The sequence below is a fragment of the Vombatus ursinus genome, unplaced genomic scaffold, assembly GCF_900497805.2.
Source record: "Vombatus ursinus unplaced genomic scaffold, bare-nosed wombat genome assembly UNPS02014820.1, whole genome shotgun sequence".
In the NCBI taxonomy this organism is placed as follows: domain Eukaryota; kingdom Metazoa; phylum Chordata; class Mammalia; order Diprotodontia; family Vombatidae; genus Vombatus; species Vombatus ursinus.
In genome coordinates, this window is record NW_020954598.1 from 24,157,117 (window position 1) to 24,178,500 (window position 21,384).

General features: G+C 44.8%; 1 protein-coding gene across 1 annotated transcript in view; it reads right to left on the reverse strand.

The window, feature by feature from the left end:
- Positions 1 to 21,384, reverse strand: part of BSN (bassoon presynaptic cytomatrix protein) — a 235,341-nt gene that overhangs the window by 43,890 nt on the left and 170,067 nt on the right. Inside the window, 4 exon segments of the mRNA XM_027836899.1 lie at positions 13,521 to 13,775; positions 13,983 to 14,275; positions 14,362 to 14,498; positions 14,542 to 14,675. Of these exon segments, the coding sequence (XP_027692700.1) occupies positions 13,521 to 13,775; positions 13,983 to 14,275; positions 14,362 to 14,498; positions 14,542 to 14,675 (819 nt within the window).

Below are 21,384 nucleotides of genomic sequence, written 5' to 3' on the forward strand. Positions count from 1 at the left end.
GGGATGTGTTTAGGGGCCACTAGCATTTCCCTTTGACCATTCCGCACCCTGTGCCTTTCCCAGACCATGTGCTTGTAGGGATGGTGGGGGGAGGAAGTTGTGATCTGCCTTGGGACCATCAATCATGCTCAGATGTCAAGAGTGAAAATACTCCACCCTAAGTGCCTCCTTCTTCTGTCCTCATAATCTCCAGTGCCCGGTGAGGTTTTGTCAGAAAAGATCCCAGCTGGAGTGGAATGCTCTGGAGGCCTCAAGGATATAGGATGAGTAAAATCTTCTGCTTTTACTCCCCTTTCCCCCACCACACACAAGCCACTCTGCAGTGGCCCTCTCAGATCTAGAGCCCCTTGCTTAGAATTAATCATTGCCTCACCTGCTCACTCATTTGTCCTGGGGACAAGGTATGTCTGACTTCTAGGCCAGACCCTCTGGGAATGAAGTAGAAAAACAACAACGATGAACTTGGAACCACGGGGTCCAAACACCACTAAGTAGATATGTAACCTTGGACACAAGTTATATCACCTTTCGGGGGCTCAGTTACCTCATCTGTAAAATGGACATATTAAAACACACTTTACCTACCTCACAAGGCTGTTGTTAGTAAAGTGTTTTATTAGAGCTATTTTAATGGAAGCTATGATTAATATACCAGTAATCAGGGCTCTCCTTGGGCCTGAGCTTCCTGGGAATGTCACTTGAACTTTTGTAAGGTTAAAAAAAGAAGAAATTGGAAACCTAACTCTGCTAATCCCAGGCCCACCACTTTTCTTGCAAATCTTTATTTTGGATAGAAAGCAAATTAAAAATTAAGCTTGAGTGTATTATTATCCTTCAAAAATAAACAAGGTAGTGAATTTGGAAGCAACAACTCTTAATTATGAAATGACTCACTGAAGAACTCAATGTTTATATTTTTCAAAAAGAGGAGGTTTTGACAGGGGAAAGGAAATTCAATTTAACCATCCCTTCTGATGTCGAGACTGACTGTCAAGGAAGCCAGGAAAAAAGCTATTTTTTTTTTTTTTGGTGACAATTGTGGTCCAGAGGAGCCCAGAAGAATTTTCACTGATGGCCAAGAAGGTTGCTTCCTGGCACAGGCCAGGAAGGAACAGGGAGGGCTGCTCTCTAGATTAGTGCACCAAAGTCTATTTCTCTTTTGCAGAGATACTTACTCATTCATTACTTATTCAACTCAACAAAATTACCGTGTGCAAAGCACTGTGCTAGGTGTAAGGAGATGCATCCATGGGGCTCGAAGTTCAGTAGGGGGATAAGACACATACACAGATCACTATAATATCCAATGTTAGTGAGGAGCAAATAGAAAACTCTTTTGAGTTTCACGGTGGAAGGTCATAGTCAGCATTGGATGGTGGTGGAAGTTGGGGAGAGATCAATCAATCAATAAACATGCCAGGCACCACGCTAAGTGCTAGGGAAGATCAGGGAAGACTTGGTGAAGGACTTTGCATTTGAGTTGGGCTTTAAAAGATAAGTAGGGGTGCAGCGAGGTGGCGCAGTGGATAGAGCACCAGCCCTGAAGTCAGGAGGACCTGAGTTCAAATCTGGCCTCAGACCAAACACATGACACTTACTAGCTGTGTGACCCCGGGCAAGTCACTTATCCCCAATTGCCTAAAAATAAATAAATAAATAAATAAATAAATAAATAAAAGATAAATAGGGATTCAAAAGGCCAAGAGTGGCAGGAAGGGCATTCTAGGGTTAGAGAACAAGCTGAGAAAAAGCAAGGATGTGCAGAATGTGTGTGGTCATCCAGTTTGCCTAGAGTATAAAGTATGTGGATGGAAGTGACATGAAATGAGGCTGAAAAGGAAGTGACAAGTGACTGAATGTCAGGTGAAGGACCATTAAATTGTGAGCTCCTTTAGGGAAGGGAATATCTTTTGCCTCTTTTTGTATCTCCAGTCTTTAGCAAACATAGCAGGCACTTAATCAATGTTTCTTGATTGATTTTTTGATATTTATTGGTTGATTGAAAGAGCTTGTATGTTACTCAGGAGGTAATTGGAAGGTAGCCACTGAAGATTTTCAAGGATAATAATGACATGACCAGATCTTTGCAGAACAAAGATTATCTAGTAATGTTATTAAGGTCAGAATAGATGGGGAAGAGAATGAAGATCAGAAAACTTAGTAGGAGGTCACTGCTACCTAGTATAGGTGAATGCCTACCCTGGGATACTGACAGTGGGAAGAGAGAACAGGGGACAATTTCAGAAATATAGTAGCAGTAGAATCAGTAGGATTTGGTAATTGAATATGAGAGAAGGGGGAAGAGAGACAGAGAGATGAATCCCTGAGAAAAACCAAGATTTCGAACATCGGGTATTGGGTAAATGGTATCACAGACAAATGTAATAGTATGAATTATACTGAATATATCATAATGAAATCAGAAGGAGCAGGTAAGATTAGAAAAAACACATAAGTTACTGTCTTCGAAAAATAATTTTATGAAACATTTGGTCATTTCATATTGAGGTGGTCACATTAGTATTTGCAAAAAGACCATCATTAAAGTAACTGCAGCTTATGGGCCAATATCTGTTGAAAAGGATGAAGAAGTTAAAGAAATATTATAAATATTATAAAATCAATGAATGATGCTTGGTGACTTCAATGCAAAAATGGGCATAGGTGAGGCCAAAAAAAAAAACTGTTGGAAAATATGGTTCAGAAATAAGTAATAAACGTGGCCAAAGACTTCCAGACTACACAAATACTTTCTCTGAGAAAAAATCTGAAGGTAAAAGACATGGTAAACGCCAAATAACATCACAAAAAAGAATAAAACTGATTATATTTTAATGGACAGGAAATGACTCATGGCTGATGTAGGAGACATTCATGAATCAGCTGTCTTCAGTCAGACCACCAACTCATTAGGGCAGAGATCAAAATCAAAACAAAGCTATAAGAATAAAAAAAACAAGATAAAGCCACGACATGCAATTAAAATTACTCTAGCCTGACCAATTTTTAAAAACTGACACTGAAAAATGGAAAATGGATGGAGGAAACGACAACATCAATTATAACAATTTCATATTGAAGTTTAATTTATATGAAACTATATCCCTAACAATGGGAACAAAAGAGCCTGAAACTTACCTCAGTCAGCAAATACTTGACCTACTTGCCAATTGAAAAGATATGGTGGACAAAGGTCACACTGGTTTAGAATATAAACTTGTTTGTAAGATTTTATAAAGAAGGATGGAAGAAGATTATGAACAGTATCAACTTAAAATAGTGAAGAGCACTGGTGGGGGAATTAAGTTTAAAGAAGGCTTGGTAAGATGACTAAGTAATCACTTGAAGGCATTTGAGAATGAAAGTGGGCAGAAGACAACAAATGGTAGAAATGTGGAAAAGATCTGCAAAGATTTTTATAACAAACTCTTTTCACTCCAAAGGATAATAGAGCAGTTAAGTTTAGACTCTAGATGTGTTTCTAGAGGAAATGGAAACGACACTAAGGGAAACAGATTGGAAAAGCAGCTGGACCTGACCAAGTATACATGGAGGAGTTCTAGCCTGAGCTAGAAGCAACACACTTTCAAGGACACTGAAGGTTAGATTCTCAAGGTATCTGAAGAAGGGGAAGATGGCAAAGATGTGGAAACATTTTTGGACTTTATTACAAATAAAAGGTGATTAAGAGAACATCAGCAACTATAACCTGTATGCCTACTTTCCTATTTATATAGAATTTTTAATAAGTATGTTTGACATGCAGCAAGGACATCCTTGATTAACATATTAGACTGGAGCAGGCAGACTTTCCTACTCAGTATTCCACAGGAGACCCCATCTTTACTATCACAAAATGGACTGAAAGTAGAGAGGATACACAATTCCATTGCACTTATTGCTTGGTGGCTATCTTAAAAGCACTTTATTTGGTAAGGCAAAATACTGCCTCAAAGGCAAGGTATTTCCCAAGCACATGTTGAAATCTTATAAGATTCTTTGAAAGACACAACAATAGAAATAACCATGTTCTACAACACCATGATCATTGAAATCAACAGAGGCATAAAACTGGAGCCCTATGCTCACCAGTGGAGAAGGAAATGGCAAACCACTCCAGTAACTTTGCTAAGAAAATCCCAGATGGGGTTCCAAAGAGTCAGATATGACTGAAATGACTGAACAACAACAATACATGCTCACCAGAGATGATGGTTGCCACTGTCATGGAAAAGCACCAATTTACAGACCATTAGGAAAAGGATTCTCTACAGATGGATGGATTCTCCAGATGCTTCTGTTTGATATTTCTCCTAATTGTATCAAGTCCCTAGACACTGTAAAGCCTTCTAAATGAGGCTCCTAAACAATCACTCCAAAGTGTTTGGTCTCCCTATCCACAGAGGAAAAATCATATAGATGAAAAACGCTTATTGTTAGACCATGATATAAAGTTGAATGAATAACCCATTGAGATTATTCAATAGCATATACATCTCAGGCAGAAACTCCAAATGGACAGTGAGCTGGGTCCAGAATTGAATAGGAATAGGATTGGATTGTCACTAGAAAACTGCAAAGTTCTTTCAATGATCTCAAATTTCTCAAAATAAGGCCCATTTTTAAATACCAAGATTCATCTGGTGTTGCTATATGACTGCAAACTACGGGATACTATGGTCCCTGAAGAACTGAAGATGAAGATCCCCAAAGGGCAATGATGAACTCACGGTGGGTATGAGCAGGCTGTAACACATTATAAATGAGGAATTGTGCAGGAAAAATGGTTTAAAGGGTGTCATCCAAGAAATGATCAAATTCTTCCCAGATCATAGCGAATTTTTATAGGCTTTTCTTTTGGGATTGTTTGAGTCTCAGGAAACCCCTAGAAAGGCTAGAGTACCGCAGATGATTTATTCCAGGTTGTGGTGGGGAGGGAAAAAATCAAGAGAAGGACTGAGTGAAGAAGGAGTATTTCCCCAAAGGAGGCAGGGCATATTCCCATGATGTAAAACTACTAGTCAGTAGCAAGGAGCTTGTCCTTCAGATATGAATTGAACTAAATGGCTCCTGAGGTGTGTTCTGATCCTGAGATTTTGTAATTTTGTGAAAAAGATGGGTTGGTCACTTAGTTGAAGGGGAGGAAGGGACAGTTTGTGTGTTTCATTTGTGATGTCAAGAGAATTCAAGGAAGGCCTCTAGCTTGTTGGGTGGACCCCCTTGAGTGACTTTATAGGAGGATAAGGACAAGAGGCATACAACAGGATAGACAGCTGATAAGCTGCTATCTGCGTCAGTATGGCTCCATTGGTGAGGTCACAAATACAATGGAGTAAGCTATTATTGAAAGCAACTAGGAACTCAGATACCCAGGTAAAAGAAAAGAGACATCCACTGATTTGGGGGACACATTCCTCTTCTCCTAATAAATCATCAAGTCACATGATTCTCAGTCATTGTGAAGCAGACTGCTCCTAGTCAACGTGGCCAAAGCAGGAGAACAAAATGGAGCCTTCTGCTCCTACAGCTTTTCAGTGGCACAACAAAGAAGATACAATTCAGACTTGGAGGTGGCCTACAAGGTCTAGGGCTGAGAGCCAGCAAGAAGAGGGCCCAACAGAGTTTCAGTCCTGGGCGGGCAAGAAAGAGAAATTTTTGGTGGGGGTTGGTGGGAAGCAGAAAGCAGTAGGGCATCCACTCCTAATCTTGGATGAGGAAGCCTGGAAAAGTACTGGGACCAAGAGTTCCTTCCTTGATGAATCACCCCCTTATCCCTACCTCCAAGCACTCCAACCCCATGGTTCTCAGCATACAGAAACTAGAACTGGGGCCATTTATATCATTGACATTTAGTGATTTGTAAGCATTCTTAGGTTTCTTCCAACATGCCTGTGCTGTTCCTGAGGGTGGGGCTCAAATTTTTATTTCTTTTGTTTACTTCCCCCCCACCTACACTGCCCCAGAAATTTAGGTTGGCATGCCAATGAGACAGAGACTTATAGACAAAAGGAATGATGAAAAGAAAGGTCGGGGAAGGAGGGAGAGAGAGAGAGACAGACATATGGAAAGAAAAAGGGAGGAAGAAAGAGAGAGAAACGGAGTGAGAGAGTGGGAGATAGAGAAAGAGGGAGGAAGGAGGAGAGAAAGAAAGGGAGGGAAAGAGAGAGATGGAGAGAAAGGAGGATGAGAGAGAGAACGAGAGGGAAAGAGACAGGGAGAGAGAGAGATAGCTATTTAAAGTCAAACTCAAAACTTCAGGCAGAACTAAAAAAATTAGTGCCTCTTTCCCAAGCCTGGGACAGGTGTCTTGGATACTTGCCAGGAAAATCAGGAACAACTAAGAAGATATAAAGTAGGTCACAAGGAAGGAAGTGAAACTGTACAGAATACAAATTGGTATGCTTTACTTATGGGAGCTCCCAGGATTGGTTTAAGTGTACTTAAAGATTTCATTTAAAAAATTAGGTTTGGAGCCTGAGGTGGGCATAGAGTAACCAAAGCCACCATACTTCAGACTCCCCCCACCCCAATCCTCCTCCTTCTCCTCATCCTCACCACCACCACCATCATCATCTTCATCATCTTCACCATCATCATCATCTTCGTCATATCTCTATGCATCATCACTACCCTTATCCTCATCATTACCATCATTAGCATAAGCAGCACCACCTGTCATCACCATTAACAGACCTCTTTTCCCACTCCCTGTGGCCCTCACCCAAAGCTTCCTAACCACACACAGCTGCTGCTTTAGGCTGAAGGCTGTCATCCCAGCAGACCAAACTAGTGTGGATCAATGGCCAAAATACACCCCAGTGTATCAATACTAGTCAACATTTTCACAGTGCTATCTATCTATCTATATATATATATTTTGGGGGGGGGCTAGGCAATGGGGTCAAGTGACTTGCCTAGAGTCACACAGCTAGTAAGCGTTTTTATGTGTCTGAGGCCGGATTTGAGCTCAGGTCCTCCTGAATCCAGGGCCAGTGCTCTATCCACTGCGCCACCTAGCTGCCCCTGCTATCTGTATTCTAGGGCAGTGGTGTGGACTGCAAAGCTCTGAAGAGGGAATTTGGGCGGAGACAGGAGAAGATGCTGAATCGTATCATTACCACCATCTCCTGCATCTCCCACCTTTTCTCTACTCCAGTTCAAGCCCTCATCACTTCTGGCTTGGACTACTGCAACAGCCTCCTAATTGGTCTCCCTTGCTCAAGCCTCTCCCCACTCCAGTCCACCTCGCCACCCAAATGATTTTCCTTAAGCACCTATCTAACCACACTTGCATTCAATAACTTCAGTGACCTCCTATTGCTTCTAGGATCAAATATGACTTCCTGTTTAGCTTTTCAAACCTGGCCCCACCCTATCTCTCTAGCCTTGTATACATTACTCCTCTTTTGGCAATCCAGCCACACTCACCTCTCTGTTCTGCACAGAGGACGATCTACCTCCTGCCTCAGTGACTTTGCACTGTCCTCAGGGCCTGGAATGCATTCCCTCTTCATCTCTGCCTCCAGCTGTTAGTGTCTTCCCTCCTGAGATGACCTCTCGGATACTCTGCCTGTATCTTGTAGAGGTACCTAATAATTTACATGCTTTCTCCTCCATTAGAGTGTGAGTTCCCTGAGGACAGGGATTATTTTTTCCAGCACTCTGTACAGTGCCCAGCACACAGCAAGTGCTTAATAAATGCTTTTTGATTGTTGGATGGATTGATTGATAGAATCTCTCTCTCCCTTCAAGGTGTATCTCAGGCACCATCTTCTGAGAGAAGCCCAACTGCAGACACCATCCTTCCCAAATTATTCTGCATTTATCTTTATTTTCTTATATTTGTTCTGTGAATACTTATATATGTGTTGCTGTCTCTTCCACTTGGGTGCAAGTTCCTTGAGAGTAGGGATTGTTTTATTCTCTGTCTTTGCATCCTCAGTGCCTGGCACATAGTAGGTGTTTAATAGATGCTTGATGACTGTTGACTGATTGAATACACACTGTGTGCCATCAGGCACTATGAAGAACATAGGGAAACACAACAGTATCAGAGGCATTGAACAAAACAAAAGGATTTTATTGGAAGGAAGCTTGAAGGTTATCCAGTCCAGGGGTTCTATCATTTATTTATTTTTTAAAGTCTAGGGATTCTTAGCCTCAAGTTCATGAGCCCCTTGGACAGATTTCAGGGGATCTGTGAACTTGGATGGGAAAAAAAAATCACAGCTTTATTTTCCCTAACCTCCAAATGAAATTTAGCATTCCTTCAAATTAGGAATGTAAGCAACCAAACACAATCCTGAGAAAGGGTACACAGGCTTCACCAGACTGCCACTGGGGTCCATGACACAGAAATGGTTAAGAAGCCTTGCTCCAGCCCAGCCCTCTGTAAAAACAGATAAGGGAACTGAGCTGGGGCATCACCTGGATTGGGTCAGTGGAGCCAGATCCAGAATGGCCCCCCTCTCCACCCTCCCCCTCCCATTTGCCTTCACTGAGGGCAGTGTCCCCTTGTCTGGGAAGCTTTCATTTGCCTCATCAGTCACTAGAAGCAGGGTGTTAGTGCTTTTGGAGGATTAGATCCAGATTGACAGGCACTAGGACAGTCCCTGAGCCCAAACAGCAAAACTAAGGCCAGCTGAGGTCCCTGGAGAACACAGGCATCATTTCTCCTCCCCAAGAGAGGGCCTAGGCTTGGATCCTGGCTGCATCTTGACTAGGCTCTGCCAGGAAGAAACGGTAGTTCCCAAAGGGAGTATCGGACCACAAAGGGAAGAAGGACTTAGCCAAGCTACCACTTCAGCAGGAGAGGGATGGGACCCAGTGGGGCAGGGGGGCATCTCTAGGGGGTGAAGGGAAGCCCCTGAATGGCATTAACCCCTGGTGGAGCAGGATGGGGCAGGCAGCCAAGATACCAAGTGCCAGAGCCAAGCAGTTAATAAGAGACCAAAAATAACAACCCAGGACAGGAATAGTTTGCAAGTGTTTGAAAAATCTCTGCTTGGACTGAATCAGCAGTTCCTCAGGCCTTGTCCAGGGGTCACCAGGGAGGAGCTGTCAGGAATATTTATTCACCTGGAGCAAACGAGGCTTTCTAAACCCTGCCTGTTCCCAAGGGGCTGGCTGGCCATCTGGCTAAGCAAGGTGCAGATGAGGTCTCAGCCTAGACTGTGAGCTGGGGCCAGGTGGAAAGGGCCCGTTCTGACCAAACTAAAGGTATCTCCAGTCTCTAACCTGACCAGCAGTTCCCTGAGAGTCCTATAGCCACCTCAGCTGCTGGCTAGGCCCCAGGGCTCTGTCTCAAGGTACAAGTTTCATTGAGCTCATCACTGAGTCTGACAGACTGGGCCACCATAGTCCCACCCCTGTCTGCACCTGGAAGCCAGGCCTTTGGCCCAGACACCTAAGGGCTCTAACCACAGGGGAGGCTGGGATTTGGATCTCAGTAACTTAGTAGGCACTAACTGTTGTTGAAGTAAATTGGAGTGAATTGGACTGGGGCTCAGTTTCCTGTAAAATGGAAGGATCCAGGTTCCAATACAGTGTTAAAACCTATGATTTTTTTTTTGTCTTGGCAAATGGTTGGAGAAATACATCTTCCTTCTCCTGGTAGAAGTGGGGGGGGGGCAGGGGTATGGAATGTTGCATGTCAGTCATTTTATCCATTTTACTTAACTGTTTCTTTGTTAGAGAGAATTCTAAAGGGGGAAGGGGAGTGTAGCAGGAAATGAGTGGTGTAAAAACCAACAGCATAAATAAAGTAAAAAAAAAAGGAGGAAAACTATCATATATTATTAGCATTTCATGATCCTAGAATTCTCTAAATTGTATAATTTTATGAAATGAAGGGAAGTGAATTGAGAAGCAGCAGTGGTATAGTGGAAAGAGCCCTGGATCTGGTGGGTTCAAATCCCCACCCCACCACTTACTTAGCTGTGTGTCCCTGGGCAAGTTGCTTAACCACTCTGAGCCTCAGTTTTTCTTCTGTGAAATGAGGGTCTTGGATGGGATGGTCTCTAAAGCTTCCTCCAAGTTCAAATCCTATGACTCAGTCAGTCATTCAGTCAGTCAGTCAACAAGTATTTATTAAGCCCTTACAACGTGCCAGGCACTGTGTTATGCGTTGCGGAAACAACAGAAATGTAAGCAATTATAATAATGAGAGTAAAAATCATTGAAATTCTGATTATAGAAGAAATGGCAGAGTAAGGCCCAAGAGCTCAAGTGTGTGGTGGACAGAAGGGGCCTGAGGATGAGCGGCAGCATGTCAGCCTGTAGCCTGCTACTGGATCCTTTTCCTCTTCTTCCTACTTTCCTACACCTGTCAGATAATAATAATAACAACAACAACAATAATAATAATAGCTAACATTTATATAAATACTTTATAATTAATTATCTCATTCGATTGTCACAACAATTCTGGGAAGTAGGTGCTATTATTATCCCCATTTTGAAGATGGAGAAAATGAGACAAACTTTGGGTATAAGCTGGACTTGATTTTTAAGGTCCCTACCAGCTCTAAATCTTATGCTGATCCTTCCATGAACAAAGTGTATGATACAGCTACAGAGAAAGGCGAAGGGGCTGTAGGACTTTCTCTACCTGCTGCTGATCATGCCTTTGCCTGGACAGCCCCACCATGAGCAATACCAAGTGTTTGCCAGGGACAGGATGCCAATAAGAAAGGTCCTATTGAGAACCTGCCCCCTTCCTATAAAAGCCATCACCTCCAGTACCTTAATGAGCTACCCTGGAGAGAAGATGATTGTGACCTCAGAATCCCACAGAGACTAGGAGTGATGGAGCTGCTGAGAGCAGCCATCATTGACCCCCTTCCTCCCCTGCTCCCCATGTTCCTGCTTGGTCGGGGGCAACAGATGCAGGGCGGCGGGGGGGTGAGGGTGGCGAGTTATTTTAGGCCCTGAGCTTTTCCTTTAAGGGAGTTAGTGTATCATAATACAAGTCCTATTGCTTTATGCCCAGCTGATCCATCTGATTCTACTTGGAAACCTCCTCTGGGTCCCAGAACTGCTGCCAAAGGGCTGGAACACTATGGGATGTGCTTTGCAAACTCTTGATCATCACAGAAATGTGAGCTAGTGCTAGGCTGGGGATGCTGAGAAGGATCCAGAGTTCCATTCTGGGAGTTCCACTCAAATCCATAGCTGCAATTGTGAGGTCCCAAAATGGTGCTAGGATCTCAACGGCTCTTAGGTCCACCCTTCCCCACTCCTAGCCTACCCCACCAGCCGTCAGGATGACCTACTATTGGAGGAAGGAGAGGGGAGAGTACCTGCTTTGGACAAAGACCAAGAATTGGCCACAGGGAGAGTCTGCCCTGGGGCAGGGAATGAATTAAGGGGATACAGTTCACTGAAATGGACAGTGTAAATAAAGATTTTTTTTTTTTAGGCAATTGGGGTTAAGTGACTTGCCCAGGGTCACACAGCTAGTAAGTGTCAAGTGACTGGTCTGAGGCCAGATTTGAACTCAGGTTCTCCTGACTTCAGGGCTCTATCCACTGTGCCACCTAGCTGCCAAAGATTTCCCTTTTTAAAAACATATTTTCATCAATAATGTTCCAAAGAGATGTCCTACAACTAAGGAAGATATCCCCAAATGAGGGGTTTCATAAGGACTAGTAAAGTCATGAGACTTGGCCCACACAGGCCCCCAAAATTATAGCCCCTATTTTTATAGCACAGGAAGTCTTATAAAGCACATTTGTGACAACCGCTATATGAGGCAGGGAGTAGAATCATCATCCCCATTTCACAGGTGAGAAAACTGGGGTCAGAGACGTGACATGATCCCAAGGTCCCAAAACTATTATGTGTCAGAGCTGGACTACAGACTCAGGTTTCCTGACTCCAAGTCAAGGGTTCTTTCCGCATTTATGTAGCTTTACATCTGTTCACACGTGCACAGGGTTTAGAGGTGGAAGGCACAAGGAAGACCCTCTAGTCAAACTCCTCTTTCTGGGATGAGGATGCTAAGGCTCAGAGGAGATGCGGGACTCCTCCACGCTGGCGGGTCCAGGAACAAAACAGTCTGCTGGTGTTGGTTTTAGTGTTCATTTCCGCTACAGCGTGCTGGAAATGTTAGGCTTCAGGAAGCTAGCCTCCAACAGCAGACCCAGCCTTCCAGGGCTCCTCAGGACCCCCATTGACCTTGTCCCACCAGCCCCAGTTCTCACTTCCCTCCTCTGACTTCTTTTTTTTTTTTGACTAGGCAATGGGGTTAAGTGACTTGCCCAGGGTCACACAGCTAATAAGTGTTATGTGTCTGAGGCCGCATTTGAACTCAGGTCCTCCTGAATCCAGGGCCAGTGCTCTATCCACTGTGCCACCTAGCTGCCCCTCTGACCTCTTTTCTTGCAAGGGAGGCAGGCACTTTCAGAGGTGGGCTCTGCTTGGCCATCTGTCCCTCAGCCCACTAGGCTCAACTAGAGGAGGGCAGCAGAAACTCAGGGCCTGCCATCCAAGACCCACTTGTCCCAAACTCTTAGTAGGAAGCCCAGGAACAGGAGGCCAAGACCCAGGACCCCTCCAGCATCTGTTTGGGCCCAAAACACTTCCTGGCTGGCTACTCAGATCCCCCAGGTGTCCAGGGGCTATGACCTTAGCAATCAGGGCTTCTCTTCTGCTGCTAGGCTGAGTCGGTGAACCTGCCAATAGCACGGAGTTAGCCCAGTGCCAGGCTGATGCTGGAAATGTGCTGTGCCTAAGCACTGCATTGATTGCCCTGAGCTGACATATGAAGGTTCCTTCTCTTTGATAACAAGATTTTCCAAAGGCCATACTAGTTTTCATTTCACACCTATATTCAGAAGAAAGGCAAGAGGGAAAAATCCAGCTGAGCTAGGCCAAATCAGAGAACCAGGCCTCAGAGAACTAAGGACACAGGCCCAAGGCGAGCTCAGCCTGGCCCAGCTTATGCCTGGGGTCCAGTCTTAGCAATCAGCCTCTGGGGAAAGGGCTGCCTGCAAATTGTGCCCAGAGCTTAACCCACTCACTGTGCCCTGGAAGCTTACCCTAGTACTCATGGAAAGGGACGCCATGCCACCAGTGAACCAGCTGCTTCACCAGAGACTTCCTTCTATGAAGCAATGGAGCCCTTCTCCCCTTCCTGGGGCTGAGACCTGCTCCCTTCCCCCCTCCCCTCACTCTCCCACCATCTCCTAGGCTAGATCCTGCCATGGGTACAGACAGGCAGATCAGAAATCATGCTGCATGACAACTACCCAGCCACTACACCAAGCATCTCCTTGACCCCTACCCCTATCACCTCAAGCTCAATGTTGCTCAGTAGAGGTTTTCAGCACTTAGAAAAATAGTGGGAAGCTGAGCTACAAGCCCAATTTCTAAATTCTCCTTCCCTTGAAGGCATATTAGGACAAAGGATCGATCAGGGAAAAGCACAGGGATTTTGTCTCTTCCTAGTTTCCTACTAGCTTGACCCAAGCCCTGAAAAGGATGCCAGTTCCCCTTAGGGCACTTGATTTATTCCTTACCTCTACCAAGTGAGGAGTTGGGTTGAAGCCACACAGGTTGCACACTTGCAGCTTGCAGGTGGTACATGTATTGTAGTTGGATGGCTCCCGGGAGCCCACATTGAGTTCGGCCTGGCACAGTGGGCATTTGACCTTTTCCTTCGGCACTTCCTTTGGCTTGGGGACAGCCTTGGGAGCAGTCTGGTGTTCTGCCTTACTTTGCTTTGGACTAGGTGCCCCTGCTGGTCGACCAAGAGCCCCAGGTCCTGGCCCAGGCTCAGATTTAGGCCCCGAAGCAGGGCCAGGACCAGGCCCAGCTTTAGGTCCAGTCCCAACCCCAGGCCGAGGCCCAGTCCCAGATCCTGGCCCAGCTCTAGGGACAGCCCCAGGCCCAACTCCAGGCCCGGGTCCAGGCCCAGCGCCTGCCCCAGGTGCTGGCCCAGGTCCCCGTCCAGTCGCAGGTCCAGGCCCAGATCCAGGCACAGATCCAGGCCCAGATCCAGGCCCAGGTCCAGGCCCAGGCCCAGGCCCAGGCCCAGGCCCAGGTCCGGGCCCTGATGACTTGGGCCCTGCTTCCTTACTGGCATCACTGAAGACTATCTTGGGGGGCCCTTTGCCAGGAGATGGCTGGCCTTGTGGACTGGCCTCTGGCTGGACAGACATAAGTGTGCTGGCCTGGGTCAGCAGAGAGGCCCCAAAGCCAAAAAGCTTCCCAGTGAGTCCCTCTTGGGCTTGTTCTTGAGCCCCAGACCCAGGGGTTGGAGTAACTCCCTTGACTGGGGAAGGATGGGGATGAGGGGAAACCCGTCCTGATTCCTGAGGCACAGTGGATCTGGCCTGTCCTTGGCTCTTGGCTTCCCGCTGCCCTGGCACCACAGGAGTTCTGGGCACTTCAGCCTGCTGGACGCCAGGCCCCTGTTGCAGCCCAGGCTGTGTTGTTCCAGGGATTTTCTCTGGTTCAGGCTTCCCCTGGGCCTGTGTTGGGGGCTGGGGCTGGGGCTGAGGGTGGGGCTGGGGCTGGGGCTGGGGCTGAGGCTGGGGCTGTTTGGCTGGGGAGTGGGCAGGAGAAAGGGAAGGTGAGTACAGCTGCTGCTGGCTTTTGGAACGAGGTGCAGTGGTCATGTCCATCCCCAAAGCTCTCTGCATCTGGCAATTCAGACACAACCATTCTTTCACCTGGAAGAGAGAGAACATAGCATAGTCACTCCTAAGAAATAACCTTCCTAGACCACCAGCCTGGCAAGTTGGTTCCAACCTGTTTGCAATACATCACAAGGGAGTCAATGGGATGTAGTGTGTGTGTGTGTGTGTGTGTGTGAGTGTGTGTATTTGTACACATGTGTGCATGAGTGAGCTCCCACTCAACAATTCAAATTACATAGAGTCTTTACACCTTGATGTGAACCTAGTACCCGTGGGGAAAAATAACTCAAGCATTCTTCCTGCCTACCTACCCCAAAGGAGCAGATTTCTGGAGTCACAACAGAATGTTTCCTCTACTTCCTATTTTTATGTCCTATTATGTGCTCAAAGGGGTCCTAAGTTCTCCAAAGCTGTGCTAGAGAAAGAAAGATAAGCTTTGGCTAGTTTAAGCTAAGCTAAAGAGGCTTCAAGAATGAGCCCAGCAACCTGTCATCTGAGGACCAGCCTTACAGTGCAGAAATGTTCATTCTCAGATGCTTGATCGGCAGGGGATGACATTTTCGGCCATAGCATCTCATAGCTTAATAAAAGCTTGTTGAATTGAATCAAATGAAGAATTGTCCAGTAAGAGTGCAAATCTGTGTTTGTGAAGGAAGTATTTGTGGTGAGATGATCATGGATGCTTTTGAAGTGTTGAAAAAAATGGATTATTTAACCTCACACCACTTGGATAAGCCAATGGAAATTCAATCTACTTCCATCTGCCCCACTGTGGAATCTTAGTGCATGGTTAAGCTCAGGGTTGGGGAACCTGTGGCCTCAAGGCCACATGTGGTCCTCTAGATTCTCAAGTGGGGCCCTTTGACTGAATCCAAACTGCAGTCAAACTTCAGTGAAGTTTGGATTCAGTCAAAGGGCCCCACTTGAGGATCCAGAGGGCCACATGTGGCCTCAAGGTCACAGGTTCCCCACCCTTGGTTAATCCAGCAGGTCCCAGGGTCTTCTAGTATTTCATTGATCTGGAGCAGAAGAGATCTTAGAAAGTGTCTTGATTCAACCCCCTTGTTTTATGAAATGAAGCCCAGAGAAGGGAAGGGACTTGACCAAGGTCAGGAAGATACTAAGGAGAAGAGTCAGGATTGAAATTCAGGCCTGCTGCCTCCAAATGCTGTGCCCTCTTCACTGTACTATACTAACTTCCTGGGGACATAGCCACCCTTGGGCCCAGTCAAAATTCCCTTCTGTGTGTGGGAGTGCCTCCTACCATTCATTCCTTCTACAGACAAAAAAGGAAGGAAGCCTTTTCTGGCTTCTTATGCTCTTTTAAATTGCTAAAATTAAAACCAGTATCCACCTCCTGGAGCAGAGAGCTTATCAGCAGTAACCCACCTTCCCTTCCTTTTAACTGTCAATGGCTGCTTCCATCCCTGCCCCACACAGCTAAAGGAACACTTTCAATAAGGGCACGGCACAATTGTTGGCTGGCGGAAAGAAGCAGAAGAGAAAAAATAGCTCTAACAGACAAGTTGGTCCAGGGAAGGGCTGATTAGCCGCCTTTCCTCAACTAGGGCATTTTCCAAATTTGCCAGAGTGGACTCTTTCCCACATCTATTTTTACCTCCCCATTCAATTGCACATCATCAGGTTCCCAAGCACACCCGAAATCCATTGCCTCATCCCTTCCTGCCTGCCTTTGCCAGCAAGGTATCTGTCAGTAGCCCTGTCCCCTAAAACTCTTCTTCCGTTCTCTCATCACCTCTGTGCCCCTATTCGATCCTTACTGGGGCATCGATTCAATTTAGACAATGCTTTTCTGTGCCCAAGGCAAAAACGTCCCAGCAGCATTACTTGCTTCAGGAAGAAGATAGTTCCCTCCCCTTACACAACTCTCCACCCCTCGAAGTGTCCCTAAGGGACCAGGGTGGGCATTGTTATCATTCAGTTGCTTCAGCAGTGTCTGACTTTTTGGGACCCCATTTGGGGTTTTCTTGGCAAGGATACTGCAGTGGTTTGCCATTTCCTTCTCCATTCCATTTTACAAATGAGCAAACTGAGGCAAACAGGGTTAAGTAACTTGCCTGGGTCACATAACTAGTCGGTATCTGAGACTTGATTTAAACTGAAGTCTTTCTGATTCCAAGCCCAGTGCTCTATCCACTGCACCATCTAGCTGCCCTAGGAAGGGTATGGTACATGAAATGGAGAGGTCCAGGTCATAGAAACATAGATTTGGAACTGGAAGAGGTCTTAGAGGTCACTGAATCCAATGCTATCATTTAAGGAGCTATTAAAAAATTTGAGGGATGGCAGATATGATGTCATTCCTTTGGGACTAGTTGCCTGATTTCTTTAACCTCAGCTCACTCTCTCTCTCTCTCTCTCTCCCCCGCCCCCACCCCCTGTGTGTGTGTGTGTGTGTGTGTATAAGGAGGGATTAGGCTAGTTGACCTTCCCTATGTCCTGTTCATCAGCACCTGTTCATCTGTCCCATTGTTCATTCATTCATTCAACAGACACATTGCATTATAACTGCAAGGACTTCTGATGGCTGGCCTCTTCCGAACTTCTCTCCACCAAGCAGATCATTTGACTAGTCTTGTGAATTGCTCTTAGGCACAACTACCCTTCCCATTCTCTCCACCAAGCCAGGTACCTCTCTATCTACAGACCTTAGCGCAACCTCATCTCCTTCTGGGAGGCTTCCGTGACTTCTTTTTGGATCAATGGCCCCAAACCCAGTCAAGCCATCCTCATGATGATCTCTACAAAGCTGTCACGGAGCGCACATGTGTGTGTGTCACTTCTGCCTACATTCTCATGGTAAAGTTCAGAGGCAGAAAGGGGCACATCTGCAAATTGCCAAACATCCCAAGGCAGAGGAAAACTTGTTTCAGAGCCTCAAAAACAATGTAAACAATACAAATGATTGCCAAGCTCAAACCCAATACTAAATATATCCATAGGGATATTTTGAGACTCAATGACATTTTTCCATCAAATTCCTTGTTTTTTTCCTCATTATTAAATAGCTCAACATTAAAAAAAAACTCAATTTTTTTTTAAAGTTCTGAATCAACCTTTTCTAAACACTTGGACAGGTCCCTCCAACAATTTGCAGAATAACTAATTTTGGTCTCTGGGCTCTACCTGAAGGAGATATAAGTATCTATTCCCCCTTTTCTTCACAGCATGGATGCTCCCCAGGAGAAACCCTGTATTTATTCCCATCAGATGAGAGGCTGCTTAAGGATAGGGATCATGACTCTGTGAAGAGATGAAGGAGAGGGAACCTTATCATCTCATTGAGAGCCGAGCAAGATCTCAAGAGGACATGGCCAAGGGCACACCAGTAAGTTAGCGATGAAGCCTGCCAAAGACCCAGAGGTAGCTTTTCTATTCGCAAGCTTTCCATACCTCTATCCTTCTAACATCACAGTTCATCCTGGGTTTTCTGAAGCTCCTCCAGGTGGTCAGTGGGCCAGTCTCAGATTATTATAATAACTGTCTTAAGGAACTTTCTGCCAAAGTCCTCTCCAATGCACATTGCAGTGTGGTACTGACTGTGGATTCTATAAACCTATGTCATTCATCTCTGGCAAGTCCTAAGTTAGAATTTCATGATGGGCTATGTGTCTCTTCTCCAAGGACAACAACAATACACATTTATTAAGAACTTGATAGACTGTAAGTTCCTTGAGGGCAGGGACTGCTTCATTTTTGTCATTGTATCCTCTAGCATCCTGTAGCATCTAGCACAGTGCTTAGCAAACAGTAGGAGCAGCTTGTTGATAAATTGATTGATTTCCCTAATGTGTACAGACACCGACCTTGGCACTGGGGGGAGACACAAAGCTGAGCTAACATATAGTCCCTGCCTTCATAGAGCTCATAGTCTAATAGGGGGACAAGGCAGAAACAGATAACTCTGATATACAACTTTTTCTTGCATTACAGAGGTGCAAGCAAAATGTTATATAAGGTTCAAGAGGCAAGATTACAAAGTGGAGGGATAAGGGAAGACTTCACTGGGACCCAGCTTAGCTAAGTTTGGAGAAGCTCATCACCAGAGGGTTGGTCACTACTTGAGATAAATATCTATATCTATATCTATATATATCTATATCTATATATATATAAATGGGCAGCTAGGTGGCACAGTGGATAGAGCACTGGGCTTGGAATCAGGAAGACTCATCTTCATGAGTTAAAATCTGGCCTCAGACACTTACTAACTGTGTGACCCTGGACAAGTCACTTAACCCACTTCAGTTTCCTCATCTGTAAAATGAGCTGGAGAAGGAGATGGCAAACCACTCCAGTATCTTTGCCAAGAAAACCCCAAATGAGGTCACGAAGAATTGGACATGACTGAAACAACTCGGCAACAACAACAATATATATAAATGTAGTTAGATTGTAATGTATGTCAGAGTCATTCATTATGATCCTATCCTGGGGTACAGTAGGGTTTTGATCTGTGTCAATGAGGGGAAGCAATCATACTGATGAAATCAAAGACCTTTAAATTATAACAACATTCCTCTGTCCACTCCTTATGGCTTTCACTCTGGACTGACCATTTCAGAATCCCATCAGACACCGGTGTCTCCCAGGAAAGAGTGCCATATTGTTTCTTACTTTGGGAAAAGATTTAGTCAGTGACCACAAGAGCTTAAATGGCCCTGGCCAGCACCCCCTCTTCTCCGGAACGTGTCACAGACATCTTACCCAAAATAGAAACTCCCAACGAAATGACTGAAATATACCTAAGTGACTCAGAGCCCAGATGGATCCAGCTATTTCCTGCCTTTCTCCAGACTAAGATAGAGAGTCTTAAACAACTCCCCCAGTTTGCCTTCCCACCCCCACCTACAGGCATCCGAAGAATACTTCTTGAGGGGGCAGAGGGAGGAATGTTAGAAGTCAGTCCCTTTTCTTGAGATGGATAGCATCCTGTGGGGCTCAGTTCAGTCTATATTTTTGATATAGCTGCCCCTCCCCTGTCCCAGGATGGATGCTGATCAAAAGGAGAAACAGCTTGTAGCACAAGAGTCTCCCTGTTTCCAGTTTTAAAAGAAAAAGTATGAAGTCAGCCTGCTTCATTCATTCATTCATTCATTCATTCAATACTTATCAAGGACTACATTGCAATATCATCTTCTCAGACAGGAAGGACCAAGGACTGGACATTTGCTCTGCTTCTCTTCCACTCAACAATAGTCACCAGTCTAAGAAAAAAAAAGCCTCTCCTTCCCAATCCCCCTCCCCTCCTTCCCTGAACTCAGGGAGATGGTCTAGACCAGTGAAATTCAAATAGAAATGGGGCCACTAAATTGGATAGTAAGGACCCCTGTGGGCAAGAGAGTGACTTAGAAAACTACATATTAACATTATCTATGTTCTACTGTATTTTCCCTTATTTTGTCAAATATTTCCCAATTACATTTTAATTTGGTTCTTGTTGCTGGCTTTGTGGGAAGCATGTTTGATACTTCTGATCTAGATGACAGTGGAGGGAGTCTTGGTGCAGATCTGAGATGCCTTGGCTGGGTGTAGAATACCTTAAATGTTTCTCTATAACCAACCTGGACTTAAGACTCCACTGACCTTTTCTTGGCCAGGAGGCAGGACCATAGACTGTTTTGCTGCCTCTCTCTCCTGATCCATTTCGTTCTCTGAAATTTATGATCAAATTGTGACAATCAACTTCCTGGTGGCTCCATTCATTATTCCTGTGGTCCTGAATTGGTAGGCTGATTAGGACAAAGTTCCCTTTCCTGGCCACCACTCCTGATCGCTCATACTCATCCTGATCAGCCTCATTTCTTTGGTATCCCTCTCCCACTCTTCTCTACCTTTCTATTGTACCCTCTGAAATTCCTGTTTTTTATTAAAAAACTGTCCCCTTCATATTAGGCCTGTTTCCTATTCCCAGAAATTAATTTACATCTATTATATATATATATATATATATGTATGTATCTGTGTTCATGTTTTTTTTTTCCTCAATAGAATACAATCTCCTTGAGGGCAGGGACTATTTAGTTTTGTCTTAACATAGTGTCTGGTACATTGTAGGAACTTAATAAATAACTGTTGCATTAAATGGAATTCAATTAAAATCCCTTTAGTCACATTTCTTTCTTTCCATCCCTCAAATTATTATCTCTTCATCTCTAAGGAAAAGTTTGGATATTATTTGTCCTATGTGTGTTCACATACAAAATCGGTCAAATTTACAAAATCACAGCTTCTGAGTGATAATCTGGTCTACCCCATACTGAACAAGAATCCCCTATACAAAATTCCAACATGTACCCTAGAGCAGGCACCTGTAAAATTTTGTTTTCATAACTGTATTTCAATATAGTGGATTCCCTTTGCAATCTTTATGTTTTGATGGTATGCATTTAAAAATATTATTCTGAGAAGGGGATCATAGGCTTTACCTGACTGGCAAAGGGGTCCATGGCACCCAAAGGATTAAGGAGCTTGGACTTAGAGGGTGAATATCCATGTTGGTTCTCACAGCCTATCCCTGTCATATCCTAGCTCAGCTCCTTTCTTTCTATCATTCTTCCTCCCTTGACGAGAGTACGGCATAGGAGAAAAAAATGTTAGATTGGAGCCAGAAGACATGACTTTGAGTCTTGGCTCTGCCATTTACAAACTCTGTAACCCTGGGCAAGTCACCTCCCCTTCATGGGGCTCAGCTTCCTCTACAAAGGGGCTGCACTAGGTT